Genomic DNA, 27,116 nt, shown 5'->3' with positions numbered 1-27,116 from the left:
TTTCAGAAGTCTGTCACCTCTTCTCGCTTTTGCCACTTTTGGAAAACTGTATGGGACATGATAAGGAAAAAAGGGGGATTTCCCCTTCTTTCAGTTACCATTCAGCCGTCATCTTTGGTTTCTCTGGGAGGTTTTGCTCCGCTGCGCTTCAAACCACATTGACCAGAAATTTAGGTCTCTGCCTTTTTCGTTTTTCTTCCAAAAGAAATTAGCCTGGCGGCCGTAAGTTCGGGCTCTCTTTCAGGGAGTACTCTATTAGCAACTCCCCCGGCTGAGCTTCAGCCTCAGCGGTCGTTTCTTCCAAAGGGGATGTCCGTTTTTCATATAAATCTGACACTAGTGTTTTTCAGTCCTCTTAGAATGTTGTCAGGGCTCGCCGACTCTCTTTACAGAGGTCTTAGGCTATTCGACGAAGGGTTTTTTCTTCTTTATTCTGTACGATGCTCCCGTACTAAGTAGCCGGGGTCCCAGCTTATGCTGGGCTGTTGCATACATCTGACCATTTCAGCGCACTTTACGCGCGTGGTGGGACCTTCGGGGGCAGCTGCCCGTGGGGCAGTGGCGTAACTAGAAGTTTTTCTCCCAATACCCCAATACCCCATCCCCCATAATTGGCACTATGAAAGGGACAAACATGTGCGCGCCGCCAAAAAGGGTGTGTGGCTTCGTTGGAATGGGCGTGACTTTGCATAAAGGGGCGTGGTATTGCAGGAAAAGACTTCCTTATACCCCAGTTTTACAACCTGCACGCCCAGACGTTAGCCACCACTGGAAAGAAAAATAATCCTGATTCATGCCCCTTACATTATTTGTCATTTTTCCTCCTTATAGTAATGCCCAGTATACATTATGCCACATACTGCAATGGCCCTTAGACATTATTCCACGCACAATAATGCACATGACACAGTATGCACACACCGTAATGCCCCCGACACATTATGCCACACACCGTAATGCCCCCGACACATTATGCCACACACCGTAATGCCTGTGACACATGACGACAGGAATCGCAATGCCCGTTATACATTATGCTACACACTGCAATGCCCGATACATTATAGCACATACAATGTCTGTGACACATTATGCCACACACCGTAATGCCTGTGACACATGACGACAGGAATCGCAATGCCCGTTATACATTATGCTACACACTGCAATGCCCCTGATATATTATAGCACATACAATGCCTGTGACACATTATGACACACACTGCAATGACCCTGAAACATTATACCACATACCACAATGCCCGTGATATAGTATACAACACACAGTAATGCCTGACACATTATGACACATACCGCAATGTCCGTGATACATTATGCCACACACTGCAATGACCCTGAAACATTATACCACATACCACAATGCCCGTGATATAGTATACAACACACAGTAATGCCTGACACATTATGACACACACCGCAATGTCCGTGATACATTATGCCACACACTGCAATGACCCTGAGACATTATACTACATATCACAATGCCCGTGATATAGTATACCATACACCATAATACCTGTGACACATACCGCAATGCCCGTTATACATTATGCCACACTGCAATGCCCCTGAGACATTATACCACATACCACAATGCATGTGATATAGTATGCCACACCGTAATGCCTGTGACACATTATGACACACACCGCAATGTCCGTGATACATTATGCCACACACCGTAATGCCCATTACACATTAAGTCCTACAGTAAGGCTTCTAATTTCTTTTAAATTACCTGCTCGTTGCCAGGGGTTTCATGCTCTTGGTTCCATGCACGGTGCCAGGGGTTTTCATGCTCAGGGTGTCATGCTCGTTGCCAGGTGTTTCATGCACTGGGTGTCATGCTCGTTGCCAGGGGTTTCATGCACTGGGTGTCATGCTCGTTGCCAGGGGGTAGTGCTTGTTGCTAGGGCTGTGCTCCCAGTGCCACATATTCCCCCCACGGTGCCAGGTACTCACATGCCCCCAGTGCCAAATATAGCCCCCCCCCAGTGCCACATATGCCCCCAGTGCCAGATATTCCCCCACAGTGCCAGGTGCTCACGTGCCCCCAGTGCCAAATATAGCCCCCCCCCATGTGCCAGGTACACATGCAGTGCCATATATCCCCCTCAGTACCCCCCCAGTGCCATATATGCCCCCTCAGTGCCATATATGCCCCCACACTTCCCCCCCAGTGCCATATATACCCCCTCAGTGCCCCCCCAGTGCCATATATGCCCCCTCAGTGCCCCCTGTGCCATACATGCCCCCTCAGTGCCATATATGCCCCCTCAGTGCCCCCTGTGTCATACATGCCCCCTCAGTGCCCCCTGTGCCATACATGCCCCCTCAGTGCCATATATGCCCCCTCAGTGCCCCCTGTGCCATACATGCCCCCTCAGTGCCATACATGCCCCCTCAGTGCCCCCTGTGCCATACATGCCCCCTCAGTGCCATACATGCCCCCTCAGTGCCCCCTGTGCCATACATGCCCCCTCAGTGCCCCCTGTGCCATATATGCCCCCTCAGTGCCATACATGCCCCCTCAGTGCCCCCTGTGCCATACATGCCCCCTCAGTGCCCCCTGTGCCATACATGCCCCCTCAGTGTCCCCCCCCCCCCCGCTGCTGTGAAGGAGGGACAAGGAGGACACAGCGCGCGCCTCTCTCATGTCCCTCCTGCATCTCCGTCTCTCTGGTCTAATAAAGGAAGAGCCGGTTCGTGAGCCAATCAGAGTTCACGAACGGCACTTCCATTATTAGACCAGCCGGACGGAGACGAAGGATGGACACGGGAGAGGCTCGTCCGCATGTCAATCTGCTCTAAATCAGTGGCGGCGCCCCCGCAGCCCCTCGCCCCCAAGCCACCGCGAGGGCTGCGGGGGCAGTAGTTACGCCACTGCCGTGGGGTCTTCATGAATACTTTATGTCGGGTAGCTACTTGGTCGGACCGACATTCGTTTTGTCAAATTCTACAAGTTTGACAATTTTGCGGCCTCTGCATCACAGTTTGGCCAAGCGGTTTTACAGGACTCTCAGCGCTCTCCCACCCGATTTGGGAGCTCTGGGACGTCCCCATTGTAACTACGCTCCAGTGGCCCCTAGTGGATGAAGGAGAAATCAGGATTTTGGTACTTACCGATAAATCCCTTTCTCCGATTCCACAGGGGCCACTGGACGCCCACCCAGCGCTGTTCCTCCTTGTTTTTTGCTTAACGGTTTGCAGATCACCATATGACTGCTTGTTGAGTTCGGGCTAGCCGGTTGTTTGTTAGGTTCTGTTCCAGGTTTGGTTTGTGTTATCCTGGTTTACAGGGCGTCATTAACCTCCTCTACCTTACGGTTTGTTTATTCCAGCTCTCCTTGGGCACAGTTTTACGTAGACTGGCTTGGAGGGAAGATAGTAGGGGAGGAGCTAGCCACAGTGTGAGAATTTTAAAGTGCGAGCTCCCAATTACTGCCTACTATTTCCCCATTGTAACTACGCTCCAGTGGCCCCTGTGGAATCGGAGAAAGGGATTTATCGGTAAGTACCAAAATCCTGATATAATAAAGCCGGGGAGTGTGCTGTGTGTAATGTAATCAGGGGACTGTGTTGCATGTATAATAATCCGCGGAGTGTGCTGTGTGTAGTGTAATCAGGGGACTGTGTTGCATGTGTAATAAGCCGGGGAGTGTGCTATGTGTATTTTAATCAGGGGACGGTTTGTGAAGCATATATAATTAGCAGGGGAGTGTGCTGTGTGTAGTGTAATCAGGGGACTGTGTTGCATGTATAATAAGCTGGGGAGTGTGCTGTGTGTTGTGTCATCAGGGGACTGTGTTGTATGTATAATTAGCAGGTGAGTGTGCTGTGTGTGTAGTGTAATCAGGGGACTGTGTTGCATGTATAATTAGCTGGGGAGTGTGCTGTGTGTAGTGTAATCAGGGGACTGTGTTGCATGTATAAGCCGCAGAGTGTGCTGTGTGTAGTGTAATCAGGGGACTGTGTTGCATGTAAAAGTCGGGGAGTGTGCTGTGTGTAGTGTAATCAGGGGACTGTGTTGCATGTAAAAGTCGGGGAGTGTGCTGTGTGTAGTGTAATCAGGGGACTGTGTTGCATGTAAAAGTCGGGGAGTGTACTGTGTGTAGTGTAATCAGGGGACTGTATTATGCATGTATAAGCCGGGGAGTGTGCTGTGTGTAGTGTAATCAGGAGACTGTGTTGCATCTGTAATTAGCAGGGGAGTGTGCTGTGTGTAGTGTTATCAGGGGAAGCCGGGGAGTGTGCTGTGTGTAGTGTAATCAGGGGACTGTGTTGCATGTAAAAGCCAGGGAGTGTGCTGTGTGTAGTGTAATCAGGCGACTGTGTTGCATGTATAAGCCGGGGAGTGTGCTGTGTGTAGTGTTATCAGGGGACTGTGTTGCATGTATAAGCCGGGGAGTGTGCTGTGTGTAGTGTAATCAGGGGACTGTGTTGCATGTATAAGCCGCGGAGTGTGCTGTGTGTTGTGTAATCAGGGGACTGTGTTGCATGTATAAGCCGGGGAGTGTGCTGTGTGTAGTGTTATCAGGGGACTGTGTTGCATGTAAAAGCCGGGGAGTGTGCTGTGTGTAGTGTAATCAGGGGACTGTGTTGCATGTAAAAGCCGGGGAGTGTGCTGTGTGTAGTGTAATCAGGGGACTGTGTTGCATGTATAAGCCGCGGAGTGTGCTGTGTGTAGTGTTATCAGGGGACTGTGTTGCATGTATAAGCCGGGGAGTGTGCTGTGTGTAGTGTAATCGGGACTGTGTTGCATGTATAAGCCGCGGAGTGTGCTGTGTGTAGTGTAATCAGGGGACTGTGTTGCATGTATAAGCTGGGGAGTGTGCTGTGTGTAGTGTTATCAGGGGACTGTGTTGCATGTATAAGCCGGGGAGTGTGCTGTGTGTAGTGTAATCAGGGGACTGTGTTGCATGTAAAAGCCGGGGAGTGTGCTGTGTGTAGTGTAATCAGGGGACTGTGTTGCATCTGTAATTAGCAGGGAGTGTTAGTTTCCAGAGCCGCTATGTTACAGTCACCCATCAGTGACAGACCTATCTCTGAGACAACCCTTCATTTACTCACCCTTCATTCTTCACCATCTTCATCTCAATGAGCTTCTCATCGTCATTTCCTGTCTGTAATTCTCCCCATTTTGCCCTATAGGGGATGAAACCTATTTGGATATATTTCGGGATTTCTCGCTGATGGCATCAGATGCTCCGGAAAAGCTGTCCCGGCGAAGCTGTGATTTGCGGCTGAGCACTCTGTGAGCGCTTGCAGGGCATGACTGCAGGATTGCACCGACCGGAGTGCCACGAAGCAATGACTTTCAGGCATTGTTACTAATACATAGACATTTATTGATGACATCATAGCACTGTGTTGGTGAGCTGCAGTGATGTCACGGCACAGGTGGCAGAGCTGGGATGTTCTAGTAGCCTCTCAGCAGGTGAGGTGATTGGTGTGAGGCTGTGGCTGTCTATTCCATTCTCCGCGAGTGGGCTACAGGGACACAAGGGGAGGGTTAGATCTCTCCTGTGTTCTGACGCAGGTTCCTCCATACTGCACTTAGAACTGATAGTTCCATTGCTCAGCATCAACTCCTGTTTGGCTGGTGAAGGGTCATGTGTCCTGATTTCTGATTGGCCAGTTGTGTTCCTGCAGCAGATTCCAGGGAGGGTGAGGACAATGAGCGCTCCGAGGAGGAGGAAGGAGCCGGAGATGATAAAAGACAAAGAGAAGTCACCGGTCAGATCACACAGCCAGCCTGAAAGAGACGGAACAGATGTGATCTGCTGGACATTATCATAGAGTCCAGACATAGAGGGATGCACAGGCTGATCCTCTGTCTATTGTACATATAATAAATACATTCTTTTATCCTGGAATCAATAGTATGTACTATGCAGAGATTTTACACACACACACACACACACACACACACACACACACACACACACACACACACACACACACACACACACACACACACACACTAACTGTGATCAGCACTGTAATGTGACGGGTATCTGACCTACTGGGGCGGAGGCACCTTCATCACTATACCACCAATCCTTTACTAACACCACTTACTGTATTCATTATCCTTTACTAACACCACTTACTGTATTCATTATCCTTTACTAACACCTCTTACTGTGTTCATTATCCTTTACTAACACCTCTAACTTGATTTCATTATCCTTTACTAACACCTCTTACTGTATTCATTATCCTTTACTAACACCACTTACTGTATTCATTATCCTTTACTAACACCACTTACTGTATTCATTATCCTTTACTAACACCACTTACTGTATTCATTATCCTTTACTAACACCACTTACTGTATTCATTATCCTTTACTAACACCACTTACTGTATTCATTATCCTTTACTAACACCACTTACTGTATTCATTATCCTTTACTAACACCACTTACTGTATTCATTATCCTTTACTAACACCACTTACTGTATTCATTATCCTTTACTAACACCACTTACTGTATTCATTATCCTTTACTAACACCACTTACTGTATTCATTATCCTTTACTAACACCTCTTACTGTATTCATTATCCTTTACTAACACCTCTTACTGTATTCATTATCCTTTACTAACACCTCTTACTGTATTCATTATTACCCTTTACTAACACCACTTACTGTATTCATTATCCTTTACTAACACCTCTTACTGTATTCATTATCCTTTACTAACACCACTTACTGTATTCATTATTATCCTTTACTAACCTCTTACTGTATTCATTATCCTTTACTAACACCACTTACTGTATTCATTATCCTTTACTAACACCACTTACTGTATTCATTATCCTTTACTAACACCACTTACTGTATTCATTATCCTTTACTAACACCTCTTACTGTATTCATTATTACCCTTTACTAACACCTCTTACTGTATTCATTATCCTTTACTAACACCACTTACTGTATTCATTATCCTTTACTAACACCACTTACTGTATTCATTATCCTTTACTAACACCTCTTACTGTATTCATTATCCTTTACTAACACCACTTACTGTATTCATTATCCTTTACTAACACCACTTACTGTATTCATTATCCTTTACTAACACCACTTACTGTATTCATTATCCTTTACTAACACCACTTACTGTATTCATTATCCTTTACTAACACCACTTACTGTATTCATTATCCTTTACTAACACCACTTACTGTATTCATTATCCTTTACTAACACCTCTTACTGTATTCATTATCCTTTACTAACACCTCTTACTGTATTCATTATCCTTTACTAACACCTCTTACTGTATTCATTATCCTTTACTAACACCTCTTACTGTATTCATTATCCTTTACTAACACCACTTACTGTATTCATTATTATCCTTTACTAACCTCTTACTGTATTCATTATCCTTTACTAACACCTCTTACTGTATTCATTATCCTTTACTAACACCTCTTACTGTATTCATTATCCTTTACTAACACCACTTACTGTATTCATTATCCTTTACTAACACCACTTACTGTATTCATTATTATCCTTTACTAACCTCTTACTGTATTCATTATCCTTTACTAACACAACTTACTGTATTCATTATTATCCTTTACTAACCTCTTACTGTATTCATTATCCTTTACTAACACCACTTACTGTATTCATTATCCTTTACTAACACCACTTACTGTATTCATTATCCTTTACTAACACCACTTACTGTATTCATTATCCTTTACTAACACCTCTTACTGTATTCATTATCCTTTACTAACACCTCTTACTGTATTCATTATCCTTTACTAACACCACTTACTGTATATATTATCCTTTACTAACACCACTTACTGTATTCATTATCCTTTACTAACACCTCTTACTGTATTCATTATCCTTTACTAACACCACTTACTGTATTCATTATTATCCTTTACTAACCTCTTACTGTATTCATTATCCTTTACTAACACCACTTACTGTATTCATTATCCTTTACTAACACCTCTTACTGTATTCATTATCCTTTACTAACACCTCTTACTGTATTCATTATCCTTTACTAACACCTCTTACTGTATTCATTATCCTTTACTAACACCACTTACTGTATTCATTATCCTTTACTAACACCACTTACTGTATTCATTATCCTTTACTAACACCTCTTACTGTATTCATTATCCTTTACTAACACCTCTTACTGTATTCATTATCCTTTACTAACACCACTTACTGTATTCATTATCCTTTATTAACACCTCTTACTGTATTCATTATCCTTTACTAACACCACTTACTGTATTCATTATCCTTTACTAACATCACTTACTGTATTCATTATCCTTTACTAACACCACTTACTGTATTCATTATCCTTTACTAACACCACTTACTGTATTCATTATCCTTTACTAACACCTCTTACTGTATTCATTATCCTTTACTAACACCTCTTACTGTATTCATTATCCTTTACTAACACCACTTACTGTATTCATTATCCTTTACTAACACCACTTACTGTATTCATTATCCTTTACTAACACCACTTACTGTATTCATTATCCTTTACTAACACCTCTTACTGTATTCATTATCCTTTACTAACACCTCTTACTGTATTCATTATCCTTTACTAACACCTCTTACTGTATTCATTATCCTTTACTAACACCCTTTACTGTATTCATTATCCTTTACTAACACCTCTTACTGTATTCATTATCCTTTACTAACACCACTTACTGTATTCATTATCCTTTACTAACACCACTTACTGTATTCATTATCCTTTACTAACACCACTTACTGTATTCATTATCCTTTACTAACACCACTTACTGTATTCATTATCCTTTACTAACACCTCTTACTGTATTCATTATCCTTTACTAACACCTCTTACTGTATTCATTATCCTTTACTAACACCTCTTACTGTGTTCATTATCCTTTACTAACACCTCTAACTTGATTTCATTATCCTTTACTAACACCTCTTACTGTATTCATTATCCTTTACTAACACCTCTTACTGTATTCATTATCCTTTACTAACACCACTTACTGTATTCATTATCCTTTACTAACACCACTTACTGTATTCATTATCCTTTACTAACACCTCTTACTGTATTCATTATCCTTTACTAACACCACTTACTGTATTCATTATCCTTTACTAACACCACTTACTGTATTCATTATCCTTTACTAACACCACTTACTGTATTCATTATCCTTTACTAACACCACTTACTGTATTCATTATCCTTTACTAACACCACTTACTGTATTCATTATCCTTTACTAACACCACTTACTGTATTCATTATCCTTTACTAACACCACTTACTGTATTCATTATCCTTTACTAACACCTCTTACTGTATTCATTATCCTTTACTAACACCTCTTACTGTATTCATTATCCTTTACTAACACCTCTTACTGTATTCATTATTACCCTTTACTAACACCACTTACTGTATTCATTATCCTTTACTAACACCTCTTACTGTATTCATTATCCTTTACTAACACCACTTACTGTATTCATTATTATCCTTTACTAACCTCTTACTGTATTCATTATCCTTTACTAACACCACTTACTGTATTCATTATCCTTTACTAACACCACTTACTGTATTCATTATCCTTTACTAACACCACTTACTGTATTCATTATCCTTTACTAACACCACTTACTGTATTCATTATCCTTTACTAACACCTCTTACTGTATTCATTATTACCCTTTACTAACACCTCTTACTGTATTCATTATCCTTTACTAACACCACTTACTGTATTCATTATCCTTTACTAACACCTCTAACTGTATTCATTATCCTTTACTAACACCACTTACTGTATTCATTATCCTTTACTAACACCACTTACTGTATTCATTATCCTTTACTAACACCACTTACTGTATTCATTATCCTTTACTAACACCACTTACTGTATTCATTATCCTTTACTAACACCACTTACTGTATTCATTATCCTTTACTAACACCACTTACTGTATTCATTATCCTTTACTAACACCACTTACTGTATTCATTATCCTTTACTAACACCACTTACTGTATTCATTATCCTTTACTAACACCACTTACTGTATTCATTATCCTTTACTAACACCTCTTACTGTATTCATTATCCTTTACTAACACCTCTTACTGTATTCATTATCCTTTACTAACACCACTTACTGTATTCATTATCCTTTACTAACACCACTTACTGTATTCATTATTATCCTTTACTAACCTCTTACTGTATTCATTATCCTTTACTAACACCACTTACTGTATTCATTATTATCCTTTACTAACCTCTTACTGTATTCATTATCCTTTACTAACACCACTTACTGTATTCATTATCCTTTACTAACACCACTTACTGTATTCATTATCCTTTACTAACACCACTTACTGTATTCATTATCCTTTACTAACACCTCTTACTGTATTCATTATCCTTTACTAACACCTCTTACTGTATTCATTATCCTTTACTAACACCACTTACTGTATATATTATCCTTTACTAACACCACTTACTGTATTCATTATCCTTTACTAACACCTCTTACTGTATTCATTATCCTTTACTAACACCACTTACTGTATTCATTATCCTTTACTAACACCACTTACTGTATTCATTATCCTTTACTAACACCACTTACTGTATTCATTATCCTTTACTAACACCTCTTACTGTATTCATTATTACCCTTTACTAACACCTCTTACTGTATTCATTATCCTTTACTAACACCACTTACTGTATTCATTATCCTTTACTAACACCACTTACTGTATTCATTATCCTTTACTAACACCACTTACTGTATTCATTATCCTTTACTAACACCACTTACTGTATTCATTATCCTTTACTAACACCACTTACTGTATTCATTATCCTTTACTAACACCACTTACTGTATTCATTATCCTTTACTAACACCACTTACTGTATTCATTATCCTTTACTAACACCTCTTACTGTATTCATTATCCTTTACTAACACCTCTTACTGTATTCATTATCCTTTACTAACACCACTTACTGTATTCATTATCCTTTACTAACACCACTTACTGTATTCATTATTATCCTTTACTAACCTCTTACTGTATTCATTATCCTTTACTAACACCACTTACTGTATTCATTATTATCCTTTACTAACCTCTTACTGTATTCATTATCCTTTACTAACACCACTTACTGTATTCATTATCCTTTACTAACACCACTTACTGTATTCATTATCCTTTACTAACACCACTTACTGTATTCATTATCCTTTACTAACACCTCTTACTGTATTCATTATCCTTTACTAACACCTCTTACTGTATTCATTATCCTTTACTAACACCTCTTACTGTATTCATTATCCTTTACTAACACCACTTACTGTATATATTATCCTTTACTAACACCACTTACTGTATTCATTATCCTTTACTAACACCTCTTACTGTATTCATTATCCTTTACTAACACCACTTACTGTATTCATTATTATCCTTTACTAACCTCTTACTGTATTCATTATCCTTTACTAACACCACTTACTGTATTCATTATCCTTTACTAACACCTCTTACTGTATTCATTATCCTTTACTAACACCTCTTACTGTATTCATTATCCTTTACTAACACCTCTTACTGTATTCATTATCCTTTACTAACACCACTTACTGTGTTCATTATCCTTTACTAACACCACTTACTGTATTCATTATCCTTTACTAACACCTCTTACTGTATTCATTATCCTTTACTAACACCTCTTACTGTATTCATTATCCTTTACTAACACCACTTACTGTATTCATTATCCTTTATTAACACCTCTTACTGTATTCATTATCCTTTACTAACACCACTTACTGTATTCATTATCCTTTACTAACACCACTTACTGTATTCATTATCCTTTACTAACACCACTTACTGTATTCATTATCCTTTACTAACACCACTTACTGTATTCATTATCCTTTACTAACACCACTTACTGTATTCATTATCCTTTACTAACACCACTTACTGTATTCATTATCCTTTACTAACACCTCTTACTGTATTCATTATCCTTTACTAACACCTCTTACTGTATTCATTATCCTTTACTAACACCTCTTACTGTATTCATTATCCTTTACTAACACCACTTACTGTATATATTATCCTTTACTAACACCACTTACTGTATATATTATCCTTTACTAACACCACTTACTGTATGCATTATCCTTTACTAACACCTCTTACTGTATTCATTATCCTTTACTAACACCTCTTACTGTATTCATTATCCTTTACTAACACCTCTTACTGTATTCATTATCCTTTACTAACACCACTTACTGTATTCATTATCCTTTACTAACTCCCTTTACTGTATTCATTATCCTTTACTAACACCTCTTACTGTATTCATTATCCTTTACTAACACCACTTACTGTATTCATTATCCTTTACTAACACCTATTATTGTATTCATTATTATCCTAAACTTACACCACTTACTGTATTCATTATTATCCTTTACTAACACCACTTACTGTATTCATTATTACCCTTTACTAACACCACTTACTGTATTCATTATCCTTTACTAACACCACTTACTGTATTCATTATCCTTTACTAACACCTCTTACTGTATTCATTATCCTTTACTAACACCACTTACTGTATTCATTATCCTTTACTAACACCTCTTACTGTGTTCATTATCCTTTACTAACACCACTTACTGTATTCATTATCCTTTACTAACACCACTTACTGTATTCATTATCCTTTACTAACACCACTTACTGTATTCATTATCCTTTACTAACACCACTTACTGTATTCATTATCCTTTACTAACATCACTTACTGTATTCATTATCCTTTACTAACACTACTTACTGTATTCATTATCCTTTACTAACACCACTTACTGTATTCATTATCCTTTACTAACACCTATTATTGTATTCATTATTATCCTAAACTACAGCTGGGTATAGTCTGTCTATATGACGTGACCTGAAAGTGAGGGGACACCGGGACTGTCTGTATTACACGTGTCCTGAGAGTGAGGAGACACCGGGACTGTCTGTATTACACGTGTCCTGAGAGTGAGGAGACACCGGGACTGTCTGTATTACATGTGTCCTGAGAGTGAGGGGACACCGGGACTGTCTGTATTACATGTGTCCTGAGAGTGAGGGGACACCGGGACTGTCTGTATTACACGTGTCCTGAGAGTGAGGGGACACCGGGACTGTCTGTATTACACGTGTCCTGAGAGTGAGGGGACACCGGGACTGTCTGTATTACACGTGTGCTGAGAGTGAGAAGACACCGGGACTGTCTGTATTACACGTGTCCTGAGAGTGAGGGGACACCGGGACTGTCTGTATTACACGTGTCCTGAGAGTGAGGGGACTTTGGGACTGTCTGTATTATATGTGTCCTGAGAGTGAGGGGACTCCGGGACTGTCTGTATTATATGTATCCTAAGAGTGAGGGGACACCGGGACTGTCTGTATTACACGTGTCCTGAGAGTGAGGGGACACCGGGACTGTCTGTATTACATGTGTCCTGAAAGTGAGGGGACACCGGGACTGTCTGTATTACTCGTGTCCTGTGAGTGAGGGGACACCGGGACTGTCTGTATCACATGTGTGCTGAGAGTGAGGGGACACCAGGACTGTCTGTATTACACGTGTCCTGAGAGTGAGGGGACACTGGGACCGTCTGTATTACATGTGTCCTGAGAGTGAGGGGACACTGGGACCGTCTGTATTACATGTGTCCTGAGAGTGAGGGGACACGGGGACTGTCTGTATTACACGTGTCCTGAGAGTGAGGGGACACCGGGACTGTCTGTATTACACGTGTCCTGAGAGTGAGGGGACACCGGGTCTGTCTGTATTACACGTGTCCTGAGAGGGGACACCGGGACTGTCTATATTACACGTGTCCTGAGAGTGAGAGGACACCGGGACTGTCTGTATTACACGTGTTCTGAGAGTGAGAGGACACCGGGACTGTCTGTATTACACGTGTCCTGAGAGTGAGGGGAGACCGGGACTGTCTGTATTACACGTGTCCTGAGAGTGAGGGGACACCGGGACTGTCTGTATTACACGTGTCCTGAGAGTGAGGGGACACCGGGACTGTCTGTAATACACGTGTCCTGAGAGTGAGGGGACACCGGGACTGTCTGTATTACACGTGTCCTGAGAGTGAGGGGACACTAAAACTGTCTGTATTACATATGTTCTGAGAGTGAGGGGACACCGGGACTGTCTGCATTACACATGTCCTGAGAGTGAGGGGACACCGGGACTGTCTGTATTACACGTGTCCTGAGAGTGAGGGGACACCGGGACTGTTTGTATTACATGTGACCTGAGAGTGAGGGGACACCGGGACTGTCTGTATTACACGTGTCCTGAGAGTGAGGGGACACCGGGACTGTCTGTATTACACATGTCCTGAGAGTGAGGGGACACCGGGACTGTCTGTAATACACGTGTCCTGAGAGTGAGGGGACACCGGGACTGTCTGTATTACACGTGTCCTGAGAGTGAGGGGACACTGGGACTGTCTGTATTACATATGTCCTGAGAGTGAGGGGACACTGGGACTGTTTGTATTACACGTGTCCTGAGAGTGAGGGGACATTGGGACTGTCTGTATTACACGTGTCCTGAGAGTGAGGGGACACCGGGACTGTTTGTATTACATGTGACCTGAGAGTGAGGGGACACCGGGACAGTCTGTATTACATGTGTCCTGAGAGTGAGGGGACACCGGGGCTGTCTGCATTACACGTGTCCTGAGAGTGAGGGGACACCGGGACTGTCTGTATTACACGTGTCCTGAGAGTGAGGGGACACTGGGACTGTTTGTATTACATGTGACCTAAGAGTGAGGGGACACCGGGACAGTCTGTATTACATATGTCCTGAGAGTGAGGGGACACCGGGACTGTCTGTATTACACGTGTCCTGAGAGTGAGGGGACACCGGGACTGTCTGTATTACACGTGTCCTGAGAGTGAGGGGACACCGGGACTGTTTGTATTACATAAGACCTGAGAGTGAGGGGACACCGGGACAGTCTGTATTACATATGTCCTGAGAGTGAGGGGACACCGGGACTGTCTGTATTACACGTGTCCTGAGAGTGAGGGGACACCGGGACTGTCTGTATTACATGTGTCCTGAGAGTGAGGGGACACCGGGACTGTTTGTATTACATGTGACCTGAGAGTGAGGGGACACCGGGACAGTCTGTATTACATATGTCCTGAGAGTGAGGGGACACCGGGACTGTCTGTATTACATGTGTCCTGAGAGTGAGGGGACACCGGGACTGTCTGTATTGCACGTGTCCTGAGAGTGAGGGGACACCGGGACTGTCTGTATTACATGTGACCTGAGAGTGAGGGGACACCGGGACTGTTTGTATTACATGTGACCTGAGAGTGAGGAGACACCGGGACAGTCTGTATTACATATGTCCTGAGAGTGAGGGGACACTGGGACTGTCTGTATTACACGTGTCCTGAGAGTGAGGGTTTTTACTAGATGCATGTTGAGTTATAAGGAGTCAGGGGCAGCACGGATGGTGTAGTGGTTAGCATTTCTGCCTCACAGCACTGAGGTCATGGATTTGATTCCCACAATGCCCATAACTGTGTGGAGTTTGTATATTCTCCCCGTGCTTGCGTGGGTTCCTCCCACCACCCAAAAATATACTGGTATGTTAATTGGCTCCCAACAAAATTAACCCTAGCGTGAATGTGTGTGCGTGTATGTGTAATAAAATGTAATAATAATACGTGTGGCAGAGAATATAGATTATAAACTGCCAAATATTCTGTGTACAGTGCTGTGGAATATGTGTGCGCTATATAAATGGTAATAATAAGTCATACAGTGACCTGGCTGCACGGCATGCTCAGATATTCACAGGTGACTGCCCTGTCCTCTTATATCCACTTGTGAAAGTAGCTGTAATCACTATCAATGCAGTGCAGTGCATTTACACCAACTCTAAACGTGCTGCAAAGAAATGTGTACGCTCTACTCTAAATACCCCGTCACCCCACTTACACGCCCATGAAAACCCTCAGGACACTTAACCTGTTTGTTACAATGTCCAGTCGCCAGCCATAACACCCACTCTCCAACATGCGGTGTATACTGGGCTAGAATGCATGTGCAGTGTGATAACGTAGCAAGATCAAGTATCTCTGCCATCTTCCCGCTCCCAGCACCGCCTCACTGCCGTCTCTTCGCTCCCAGCACCGCCTTGCTGCCGTCTCTTCGCTCCCAGCACCGCCTTGCTGCCATCTCCCCGCTCCCGGCACGTCTCGTTGTCGTCTACCCGCTCCCGGCACCGTCTCGCTGCCGTCTCCCCGCTCCTTGTAGTCTCTTCTGTCTTCCCTGCTGTCTATGCAGTGCTGGCAGTGTCTGTGTAGTGCCGATACTGTCTGTGCGGTGCCGATACTGTCTGTGCAGTGCTGGCAGTGTCTGTGCGGTGCCGATACTATCTGTGCGGTGCCGATACTGTCTGTGCGGTGCCGATACTGTCTGTGCAGTGCTGGCAGTGTCTGTGCGGTGCCGATACTGTCTGTGTAGTGCCGATACTGTCTGTGCGGTGCCGATAGTGTCTGTGCGGTGCCGATAGTGTCTGTGTAGTGCCGATACTGTCTGTGTAGTGCCGATACTGTCTGTGCAGTGCCGATACTGTCTGTGCAGTGCTGGCAGTGTCTGTGCGGTGCCGATAGTATCTGTGTAGTGCCGATACTGTCTGTGTAGTGCCGATACTGTCTGTGCGGTGCCGATACTGTCTGTGCGGTGCCGATACTGCCGATACGGTCTGTGCGGTGCCGATACTGTCTGTGCAGTGCTGGCAGTGTCTGTGCGGTGCAGATAGTGTCTGTGTAGTGCCGATACTGTCTGTGCGGTGCCGATACTGCCGATACGGTCTGTGCGGTGCCGATACTGTCTGTGCAGTGCTGGCAGTGTCTGTGCGGTGCCGATAGTGTCTGTGTAGTGCCGATACTGTCTGTGCGGTGCCGATACTGTCTGTGCGGTGCCGATACTGTCTGTTCGGTGCCGATACTGTCTGTGCGGTGCCGATACTGTCTGTGCGGTGCCGATACTGTCTGTACGGTGCCGATACTGTCTGTACGGTGCTGGCAGTGTCTGTGCGGTGCCGATAGTGTCTGTGTAGTGCCGATACTGTCTGTGCGGTGCTGGCAGTGTCTGTGCGGTGCCGATAGTGTCTGTGCAGTGCTGGCAGTGTCTGTGTAGTGCCTATCGTGTCTGTGCAGTGCTGGCAGTGTCTGTGTAGTGCCTATCGTGTCTGTGCAGTGCTGGCAGTGTCTATGCAGTGCTGGCAGTGTCTATGCAGTGCTGGCAGTGTCTGTGCAGCACCGATAGTGTCTGTGCAGTGCTGGCAGTGTCTGTGCAGTGCTGGCAGTGTCTGTCTAGTGCTGGCAGTGTCTGTCTAGTGCTGGCAGTGTCTGTGCAGTGCTGGCAGTGTGTCTAGTGCTGGCAGGGTCTGTGTAGTGCTGGCAGTGTCTGTGTAGTGCCGATACTGTCTGTGCAGTGCTGGCAGTGTCTGCGTAGTGCCGATACTGTATGTGCAGTGCTGGCAGTGTCTGTGCGGTGCCGACAGTGTCTGTGTAGTGCCGATACTGTCTGTGCAGTGCTGGCAGTGTCTGTGTAGTGCCGATACTGTATGTGTGGTGCTGGCAGTGTCTGTGTAGTGCCGATACTGTCTGTGCAGTGCTGGCAGTGTCTGTGTAGTGCCGATACTGTATGTGCGGTGCTGACAGTGTCTGTGTAGTGCCGATACTGTCTGTGCAGTGCTGGCAGTGTCTGTGTAGTGCCGATACTGTATGTGCGGTGCTGGCAGTGTCTGTGTGGTCCCGATACTGTCTGTGCAGTGCTGGCAGTGTCTGTGCGGTGCCGATAGTGTCTGTGTAGTGCCGATACTGTCTGTGTAGTGCCGATACTGTATGTGCGGTGCTGGCAGTGTCTGTGTGGTCCCGATACTGTCTGTGCAGTGCTGGCAGTGTCTGTGTAGTGCCTATCGTGTCTGTGTAGTGCCTATCGTGTCTGTGCAGTGCTGGCAGTGTCTGTGTAGTGCCTATCGTGTCTGTGCAGTGCTGGCAGTGTCTGTGTAGTGCCGATAGTGTCTGTGCAGTGCCTGTCGTGTCTGTGCAGTGCCTGTCGTGTCTGTGCAGTGCTGGCAGTGTCTATGCAGTGCTGGCAGTGTCTGTCTAGTGCTGGCAGTGTCTGTGCAGCACCGATAGTGTCTGTGCAGTGCTGGCAGTGTCTGTCTAGCGCTGGCAGTGTCTGTCTAGCGCCGGCAGTGTCTGTTTAGTGCCGGCAGTGTCTGTCTAGTGCCGGCAGTGTCTGTCTAGTGCCGGCAGTGTCTGTGCAGTGCTGGCAGTGTCTGTGTAGTGCCGATACTGTCTGTGCAGTGCTGGCAGTGTCTGTGTAGTGCCGATACTGTATGTGCGGTGCTGGCAGTGTCTGTGTGGTCCCGATACTGTCTGTGCAGTGCTGGCAGTGTCTGTGTAGTGTCTATCGTGTCTGTGCAGTGCTGGCAGTGTCTGTGTAGTGCCGGCAGTGTCTGTGTAGTGCCGATAGTGTCTGTGCAGTGCTGGCAGTGTCTGTGTAGTGCCTATCGTGTCTGTGCAGTGCTGGCAGTGTCTGTCTAGTGCTGGCAGTGTCTGTGCAGCACCGATAGTGTCTGTGCAGTGCTGGCAGTGTCTGTCTAGTGCTGGCAGTGTCTGTCTAGTGCTGGTAGTGTCTGTGCAGTGCTGGCAGTGTCTGTGTAGTGCCGATACTGTCTGTGCAGTGCTGGCAGTGTCTGTGTAGTGCCGATACTGTCTGTGCAGTGCTGGCAGTGTCTGTGCGGTGCCGATAGTGTCTGTGCTGTGCTGGCAGTGTCTGTCTAGTGCTGGCAGTGTCTGTCTAGTGCTGGCAGTGTCTGTCTAGTGCTGGCAGTGTCTGTCTAGTGCTGGCAGTGTCTGTCTAGTGCTGGCAGTGTCTGTCTAGTGCTGGCAGTGTCTGTCTAGTGCTGGCAGTGTCTGTCTAGTGCCGGCAGTGTCTGTCTAGTGCCGGCAGTGTCTGTGTAGTGCCGATAGTGTCTGTCTAGTGCCGGCAGTGTCTGTCTAGTGCCGGCAGTGTCTGTGTAGTGCCGATAGTGTCTGTGCAGTGCCGATAGTGTCTGTGCAGTGCCGGCAGTGTCTGTCTAGTGCCGGCAGTGTCTGTATAGTGCCGATAGTGTCTGTCTAGTGCCGATAGTGTCTGTCTAGTGCCGATAGTGTCTGTCTAGTGCCGGCAGTGTCTGTGCAGTGCTGGCAGTGTCTGTCTAGTGCCGGCAGTTTTTGTGTAGTGCCGGCAGTGTCTGTCTAGTGCCGGCAGTGTTTGTGTAGTGCCGGCAGTGTCTGTGCAGTGCTGGCAGTGTCTGTCTATTGCCGGCAGTGTCTGTCTATTGCCGGCAGTGTCTGTCTAGTGCCGGCAGTGTCTGTCTAGTGCCGGCAGTGTCTGTCTAGTGCCGGCAGTGTCTGTCTAGTGCCGGCAGTGTCTGTCTAGTGCCGGCAGTGTCTGTCTAGTGCCGGCAGTGTCTGTCTAGTGCCGGCAGTGTCTGTCTAGTGCCGATAGTGTCTGTCTAGTGCCGGCAGTGTCTGTCTAGTGCCGGCAGTGTCTGTGCAGTGCTGGCAGTGTCTGTCTAGTGCCGGCAGTTTTTGTGTAGTGCCGGCAGTGTCTGTGCAGTGCCGGCAGTGTCTGTGTAGTGCCGATAGTGTCTGTGCAGTGCTGGCAGTGTCTGTGCAGTGCCGGCAGTGTCTGTCTAGTGCCGGCAGTGTCTGTCTAGTGCCGGCAGTGTCTGTCTAGTGCCGGCAGTGTCTGTCTAGTGCCGGCAGTGTCGGTGTAGTGCCGATAGTGTCTGTGCAGTGCCGGCAGTGTCTGTCTAGTGCCGGCAGTGTCTGTGCAGTGCTGGCAGTGTCTGTCTATTGCCGGCAGTGTCTGTGTTGTCTTCCCATAATGATGCTGGCTTTGCTGTCACATTTTATAGGGGTCTCACCTGATGTAGGAGCTCCGAGCAGGCCTCCCACACTCTCCAGCATTTGCAGGAGTCCAAGGGCAGGCAGAACTCTTTCAGCACCAACCACCCATGGGAGGGCAGAGAATACCCCTGGGGTAAGTGCCCCAGCACAAAATCCAAATGCAACTGCAGCCATCCCTATCTCTACCGCTTTATCTGCCAAAGGCAGGAGTCCTAGGACCACACCAGTCAGTCCTGTCCAAAAGCTGAGGAGAAGCAGAGTGCGCTTTGGGTCGAGATCAGACAACCAACCGGCAAACAGACGCCCACCAACATCTGCAATGCCAACCAGAGACATTAACATGGCAGCCTGGCGCTCCCCCGTGCCCTTCACCTGCATGTGCGCCACCAGATGTGTAAATGGCACAAAGTATCCGGCGTTGATCAATGCTATGGCCAGACAGTAGCGCAGGAATCCCCAATTACACAGCAGTTCCCAGCCCCATAGAAATGAATGGGGACTATGAGACGGATCCTTGCTGGCTGGACGGAGCAGAGCTCCACAAGGTATTGAGTGCAGCGCCACCCCAGACAGCAGCAGCATGGCACCGCGCCAAGAGTACACCTCCACCAGGTACTGCAGGAGGGGGGTGAGGGCGAATGAGAAGACACCGGCTCCGGTCAGGACAAATCCTGTAGCTAATGACCGCCTGTGTGAGAAGTAACTGGTCACCGCGGCCATCGATGGGGAGAATATCAGAGCCCAGCCGAACCCTGCAGAGAGAGAGAAGCGAGGTTATCTGTAACATTCCTACACCCTACTGGGCTATAACATGTCAGACGTGCCGGGTGACGCAGAAAGGAGGGAGCTATGAGCCTGCCCCTCCCCCTGCAGGGTGACACAGACAGGAGGGAGCTATGAGCCTGTCCCTCCCCCTGCAGGGTGACAGACAGGAGAGAGCTATGAGCCTGTCCCTCCCCCTGCAGGGTGACACAGACAGAAGAGAGCTATGAGCCTGTCACTCCCCCTGCAGGGTGACACAGACAGGAGGGAGCTATGAGCCTGTCCCTCCCCCTGCATGGTGACAGACAGGAGGGAGCTATGAGCCTGTCCCTCCCCCTGCAGGGTGACAGACAGAAGGGAGCTATGAGCCTGCCCCTCCCCCTGCAGGGTGACACAGACAGGATGGAGCTATGAGCCTGTCCCTCCCCCTGCAGGGTGACAGACAGGAGAGAGCTATGAGCCTGTCCCTCCCCCTGCAGGGTGACACAGACAGAAGAGAGCTATGAGCCTGTCACTCCCCTTGCAGGGTGACACAGACAGAAGGGAGCTATGAGCCTGTCCCTCCCCCTGCAGGGTGACACAGACAGGAGGGAGCTATGAGCCTGTCCCTCCCCCTGCAGGGTGACACAGACAGGAGGGAGCTATGCCACTGTCCCTCCCCTTGCAGGGTGACAGACAGGAGGGAGCTATGAGCCTGTCCCTCCCCCTGCAGGGTGACACAGACAGAAAGGAGCTATGAGCCTGCCCCTCCCCCTGCAGGGTGACACAGACAGAAGGGAGCTATGAGCCTGCCCCTCCCCCTGCAGGGTGACACAGACAGGAGGGAGCTATGAGCCTGCCCCTCCCCCTGCAGGGTGACAGACAGGAGGGAGCTATGAGCCTGTCCCTCCCCCTGCAGGGTGACAGACAGGAGGGAGCTATGAGCCTGCCCCTCCCCCTGCAGGGTGACAGACAGGAGGGAGCTATGAGCCTGTCCCTCCCCCTGCAGGGTGACAGACAGGAGGGAGCTATGAGCCTGCGGAGGACGTGAAGCCATAGTTACCTGAAAGTCCTCCTATGCTCAGGTACAGCTGGTAGAGGTCAGTGGAGAAAGAAGCAAAAAACATCCCAAGAGATGAGAGAATCCCCCCAGGATGACGACAGGACGAGAGCCAAACCGCAGTGTAAGTGCACAGCCCAGGGGACCTGTATAGAGAGATAATAGAATTGTTACCCCAATATAGCGGGTGGTAGGGAAGGGAGACTGCACTGTCTGCATGTATCAGTCTTATCTTACAAATGCTACAACTGCCCCAACAGCCATGCACCCTACCCCAACCTTACCTACAACTGCCCCAACACTCTAATGCAACATTATCTACAACTGCCCCAATGGCCCAACACTCTAACCCTACCTTATCTACAACTGCCCCAATGGCCCAACACTCTAACCCAACCTTATCTACAACTGCCCGATGGCCCAACACTCTAATCCAACATTATCTACAACTGCCCCAATGGCCCAATCTACAACTGCCCGATGGCCCAACACTCTAATCCAACCATATCTACAACTGCCACAATGGCCCAACACTCTAACCCAACATTATCTACAACTGCCCGATGGTCCAACACTCTAATCCAACCATATCTACAACTGCCACAATTGCCCAACACTAACCCAACCTTATCTACAACTGTCCCAAAGGCCCAACACTCTAACCCAACCTTATCTACAACTGTCCCAATGGCCCAACACTCTAACCCAACCTTATCTACAACTGTCCCAATGGCCCAACACTCTAATCCAACCTTATCTACAACTGTCCCAATGGCCATGCACTCTAACCCAACATTATCTACAACTGCCCCAATGGCCCAACACTCTAATCCAACCTTTTCTACAACTGCCCCAATGGCCCAACACTCTAATCCAACCTTATCTACAACTGCCCCAATGGCCCAACACTCTAATCCAACCTTATCTACAACTGCCCCAATGGCCCAACACTCTAACCCAACCTTATCTACAACTGCCCGATGGCCCAACACTCTAATCCAACATTATCTACAACTGCCCCAATGGCCCAATCTACAACTGCCCGATGGCCCAACACTCTAATCCAACCATATCTACAACTGCCACAATGGCCCAACACTCTAACCCAACCTTATCTACAACTGCCCGATGGCCCAACACTCTAACCCAACCTTATCTACAACTGCCCGATGGCCCAACACTCTAATCCAACCATATCTACAACTGCCACAATTGCCCAACACTAACCCAACCTTATCTACAACTGTCCCAATGGCCATGCACTCTAATCCAACCTTATCTACAACTGTCCCAATGGCCCAACACTCTAACCCAACCTTATCTACAACTGTCAGAATGGCCCAACACTCTAACCCAACCTTATCTACAACTGTCCCAATGGCCCAACACTCTAACCCAACCTTATCTACAACTGTCCCAATGGCCATGCACTCTAACCCAACATTATCTACAACTGCCCCAATGGCCCAACACTCTAATCCAACCTTTTCTACAACTGCCCCAATGGCCCAACACTCTAATCCAACCTTATCTACAACTGCCCCAATGGCCCAACACTCTAATCCAACCCTATCAACAACTGGAACAAGACAATGTACTACAAAGTACCCCCTGGCGCTAATTAAAAAAAGCTCAGTTTTTTAAGTATTCTAAATGTGTTCTGTCTGAATGCAGCTCACTGCAAAAAAAGGGACCCCTCTACCCTTTCAAAACAACATGGAACACAGACTGCGCTATCAGACAAACTTTTAAAAGATTTTATTTATGTTGTTTTATCAAAGACATTAGCAAACTATAGCGACAGGGTCTCTTTGTCCAAAGATATTCAGCATAAAGTCTATATGACTTTCATAGACCTTTAGGTGTAATGTTTCTGCCGCAATATTTGTTAGTTGGTTAATTTGCAAGATCTCAAAGCAATTATTAGAGAGCAGGTTATCTCGTGCATACAGCGGTTACTTAAACATGGCCATGTTAATGCATTTTACCACAGTCTCCTCCTGGATTAAATTCCTTTTCCACTCCCGGCTCTGGTGCTATAACCTTTTCAGAAAGCCTTATCCGGAGATCAGATGGAGGTTCTCCCGTCTAGAGGTAGTTAATTGTGGTAGTAGTATACCAGCAAGAGGTATTGAGGATCAGCTTTCAGTGTTTAAAAGACGCGTTTCCCTGCCTGTACATTCGTGTTCAGCGGCTTCCTCAGTCAGATGTTTGAACTCACCGCTTGGCTCTCTTTCTCTAACGTCCTAGAGGATGCTGGGGTCCATTTAGTACCATGGGGTATAGACGGGTCCGCAGGAGCCTTCGGCACTTTAAGACTTTTTTACAGTGTGAACTGGCTCCTCCCTCTATGCCCCTCCTCCAGACCTCAGTGTAGAAAATGTGCCCGGTAAGACTGGACACACGCTAGTGGAGCTCTACAGAGTTCTACTGGAAAAAGACTTCATTAGGTTTTTTTATTTTACAGGGAAGCTGCTGGCAAAAGCTCCCCTGCTTCGTGGGACTTGGGGGGGGGGGGGGGGAGTAGGAACCAACTTCTCATTAAGTTTCATGGCTCTGCTTCCACTGACAGGACACCATTAGCTCCTGAGTGGTGAGTATATCACCGGAGACTTACAGAGTGGGGCCATCCGGTCATCATTGGCAGCAAAAAGGTACAGCGCAGCGGCAGGATGCTGCGTGAGCATCCATCTCAAAACACACAGCTCTTCACAACACAGGGTGCAGGGCGCGCGGGGGGGGGGGGGGGTGCGGGCGCTCTGAGCTGCATGGAAAATCCTTGCGCTCATTGGCAAAATGGTAAATACATGTATAACCTCTGATTTACAAATCCCCGCCAGTATAAAAATCATTGTTGCTGTGGCAGAAGGGCGGGGCTTCTGGGGCTTCTCCACAGACTTGCCAGACACTCACTCGGCGCCATTTTCTCCTGCAGATCACAGAGAGAAGCCGACAGACACGGTTTCCTCCTCATAACAACGCTGAAACAAGTACCTGAGTGTTATAGAGAGGGGGGCAGTGCTGATTACATTAGGTGAGCGCGCCTAATATTGAAATAAAGCGCTGAAGGTCTTGTATAATAAATATATATATACATACCCTCCAACATGACCCGCCCCACTAGGTACAAAATGCTCTGTTTCTGGACTTCCCTCTTAATTTATGATTGCCATCACCTGTGAGGAAACAGCTTTCTTATCATGTAACTAGTTCAACACAGGTGATGGAAATCATAAATTAAGAGGGAAGTCCAGGAACAGAGCATTTTGTACCTAGTGGGGCGGGTCATGTTGGAGAGTCTGATATATATATACAATTCTCTTCATATAAGGCGGTGTGTGAGCTGGTAAATCTCTCTGCATTTCTCTGACAGATTTTAGTGTGGGTCTGTCACCGATAGCTCCCTGGTGTGATTGTGGTGTGAAAGTGCACGTTTGTGTCATGTCCGACAATGGAGAGAGCTCTTCCCCTGAGGAAGCCATTTTAGATATGCAGGAGTGCATACCTCCCAACATGACCCTCTCCAGGAGGGACACAATGCTCTGCTTCTGGACTTTTCTCTTAATTTGTGATTGCCGGCACCTGTGTTGAACAGGTTTATGGATAAGAAAGGTGTTTAACCACAGGTGATGGCAATCATAGATTAAGAGGGAAGTCCAGGAGCAGAGCATTCTGTCCCTCCTGGAGGGGGTCATGTTGGGAGGTATGGGAGTGTAATGTGGTGGCCCTTCCCTCATAGAAGGAGCCAGAGTGGGTGAGAAAATTACAAAGTAATATGTCTGTTATGGTGTTAGGAAGCGCCTGTATTCTGGAAGCAGATACCAGGTAGTTGGCGCGACCCAGAGCAGAGGCGCGGAGTCTAACACACCGGGGGGGTTCACCGGGGAACCCCACAAGGGGATTTGGGCTTTGCTGCCCCTGATGTGCAGGTCGCGACCCCTGCCTGGGTCACCTGGTATCTGCACAGGAGTCCACAAGGTATAAACAGAATCATTTACCTGGAGAAATGCAGCTGGTAAGGCAGGGGTTAATTGGAGAGGTTTGATGAGAGCTGAGCTGGGACACAGAGGGAAACTTAAACTTGCAGGCTGTAAGTTCTGTATAGCAGAGCTGGAATTTGGCAGGATTCACAGGAGTTTGTTTGGAGTCTGGATACAGAATTGCAGGTACTGAATGTAGATGAACATGCAGAAAGGTCTGTGTGATAGACTGGCTGGAATGGTGCACGGATATCTTGAAGCAGGGATCCCAAAGAAGAAGAAGGACACACTGGATATATCATTGTGTCACGATCCGGGTATCTGGACGCCATTTCTTACCCATCAGATGCCTCCTAAGGCTGGCTCAGCGCTCCAGGACCGGATCCCATCTGTTATCCTGATGTTTACATTCCTGTATCCTCTCCTGTCACTCTGGGACGCTGTCACAGTAAACGCCATATTACACCTGGCATGGCGTCTCCCGCGGCCTCCGCCGCCGTCCCTGAGCTTCTGCATGCAGAGTGTCTGAGTGGCGATTACGTCAGCCGCGGCCTCCGCTGTGTCCGCGTGGTTGGATGTGCACCTGTCAGCTTGGCGCCTCCTGTCTCCGGTGGCCGGCGCCGCCATTACTGTTTTCATTACCACATGGATTACAAACCAAACTTCCCTCCAAGTGTCTGCATGGGCGCAGCCATCTTGGATTCGGTCAGCTGATCATTTCCTCCAATCTGTTGTCAGTATTGTTAATCTGCATAATTGCCTAGCCAATCCCTTCCTTGCTGCAGGTATAAATACACTGTGCCTGAGCAAGGAAGGCGTCAGTGCTTTGGTTGTCAAACCTAGTTCCTGTTTGTCTCTCTCCTGTGATTGTCTTCCAGGTTCCAGCTCCTGTATCAAGACTTCCACCATAGAGACCCGCACCAGCATTCCACCTGCGGTGTAGCCTGACTCTCCAATCCATTGTGGATTCATCTGTTTCCAGCTACAACATTACCTGCTTCCAGCTCAGCTTCCAGCAGAGTACAGCTTCCCTTAAAGGGCCGGTGTCCTTTCTACACTTTACCACTCTCCACCGGTATTATTATTTCTCCGCTCTCAAGTTCTACATTTCAGTTCATATTTCATCGCTCCCAAGTTCATTTATTATTTAACTGGTTCCAGCCAGTA

General features: G+C 46.5%; 2 protein-coding genes across 2 annotated transcripts in view; one reads left to right on the top strand and one right to left on the bottom strand.

The window, feature by feature from the left end:
- The window catches only part of LOC135036847 (arf-GAP with coiled-coil, ANK repeat and PH domain-containing protein 1-like), a 71,540-nt gene extending 65,643 nt beyond the window's left edge, over nt 1-5,897 (top strand). Inside the window, exon 5 of the mRNA XM_063954487.1 lies at nt 5,173-5,897. Within this exon, the coding sequence (XP_063810557.1) occupies nt 5,173-5,279 (107 nt within the window). The 3' untranslated portion in view covers nt 5,280-5,897. The remainder of the gene's footprint in view (nt 1-5,172) is intronic.
- The window catches only part of LOC135036846 (monocarboxylate transporter 13-like), a 249,947-nt gene continuing 228,176 nt past the window's right edge, over nt 5,346-27,116 (bottom strand). The window contains 4 exon segments of the mRNA XM_063954486.1: nt 5,346-5,776; nt 20,186-20,920; nt 21,973-22,062; nt 22,065-22,115. Of these exon segments, the coding sequence (XP_063810556.1) occupies nt 5,379-5,776; nt 20,186-20,920; nt 21,973-22,062; nt 22,065-22,115 (1,274 nt within the window). The 3' untranslated portion in view covers nt 5,346-5,378.

This window comes from Pseudophryne corroboree, unplaced genomic scaffold (assembly GCF_028390025.1).
Source record: "Pseudophryne corroboree isolate aPseCor3 unplaced genomic scaffold, aPseCor3.hap2 scaffold_662, whole genome shotgun sequence".
NCBI lineage: Eukaryota > Metazoa > Chordata > Amphibia > Anura > Myobatrachidae > Pseudophryne > Pseudophryne corroboree.
Note: the sequence above shows the minus strand (reverse complement) of the source record. Positions and strands in the feature narration are given on the sequence as shown.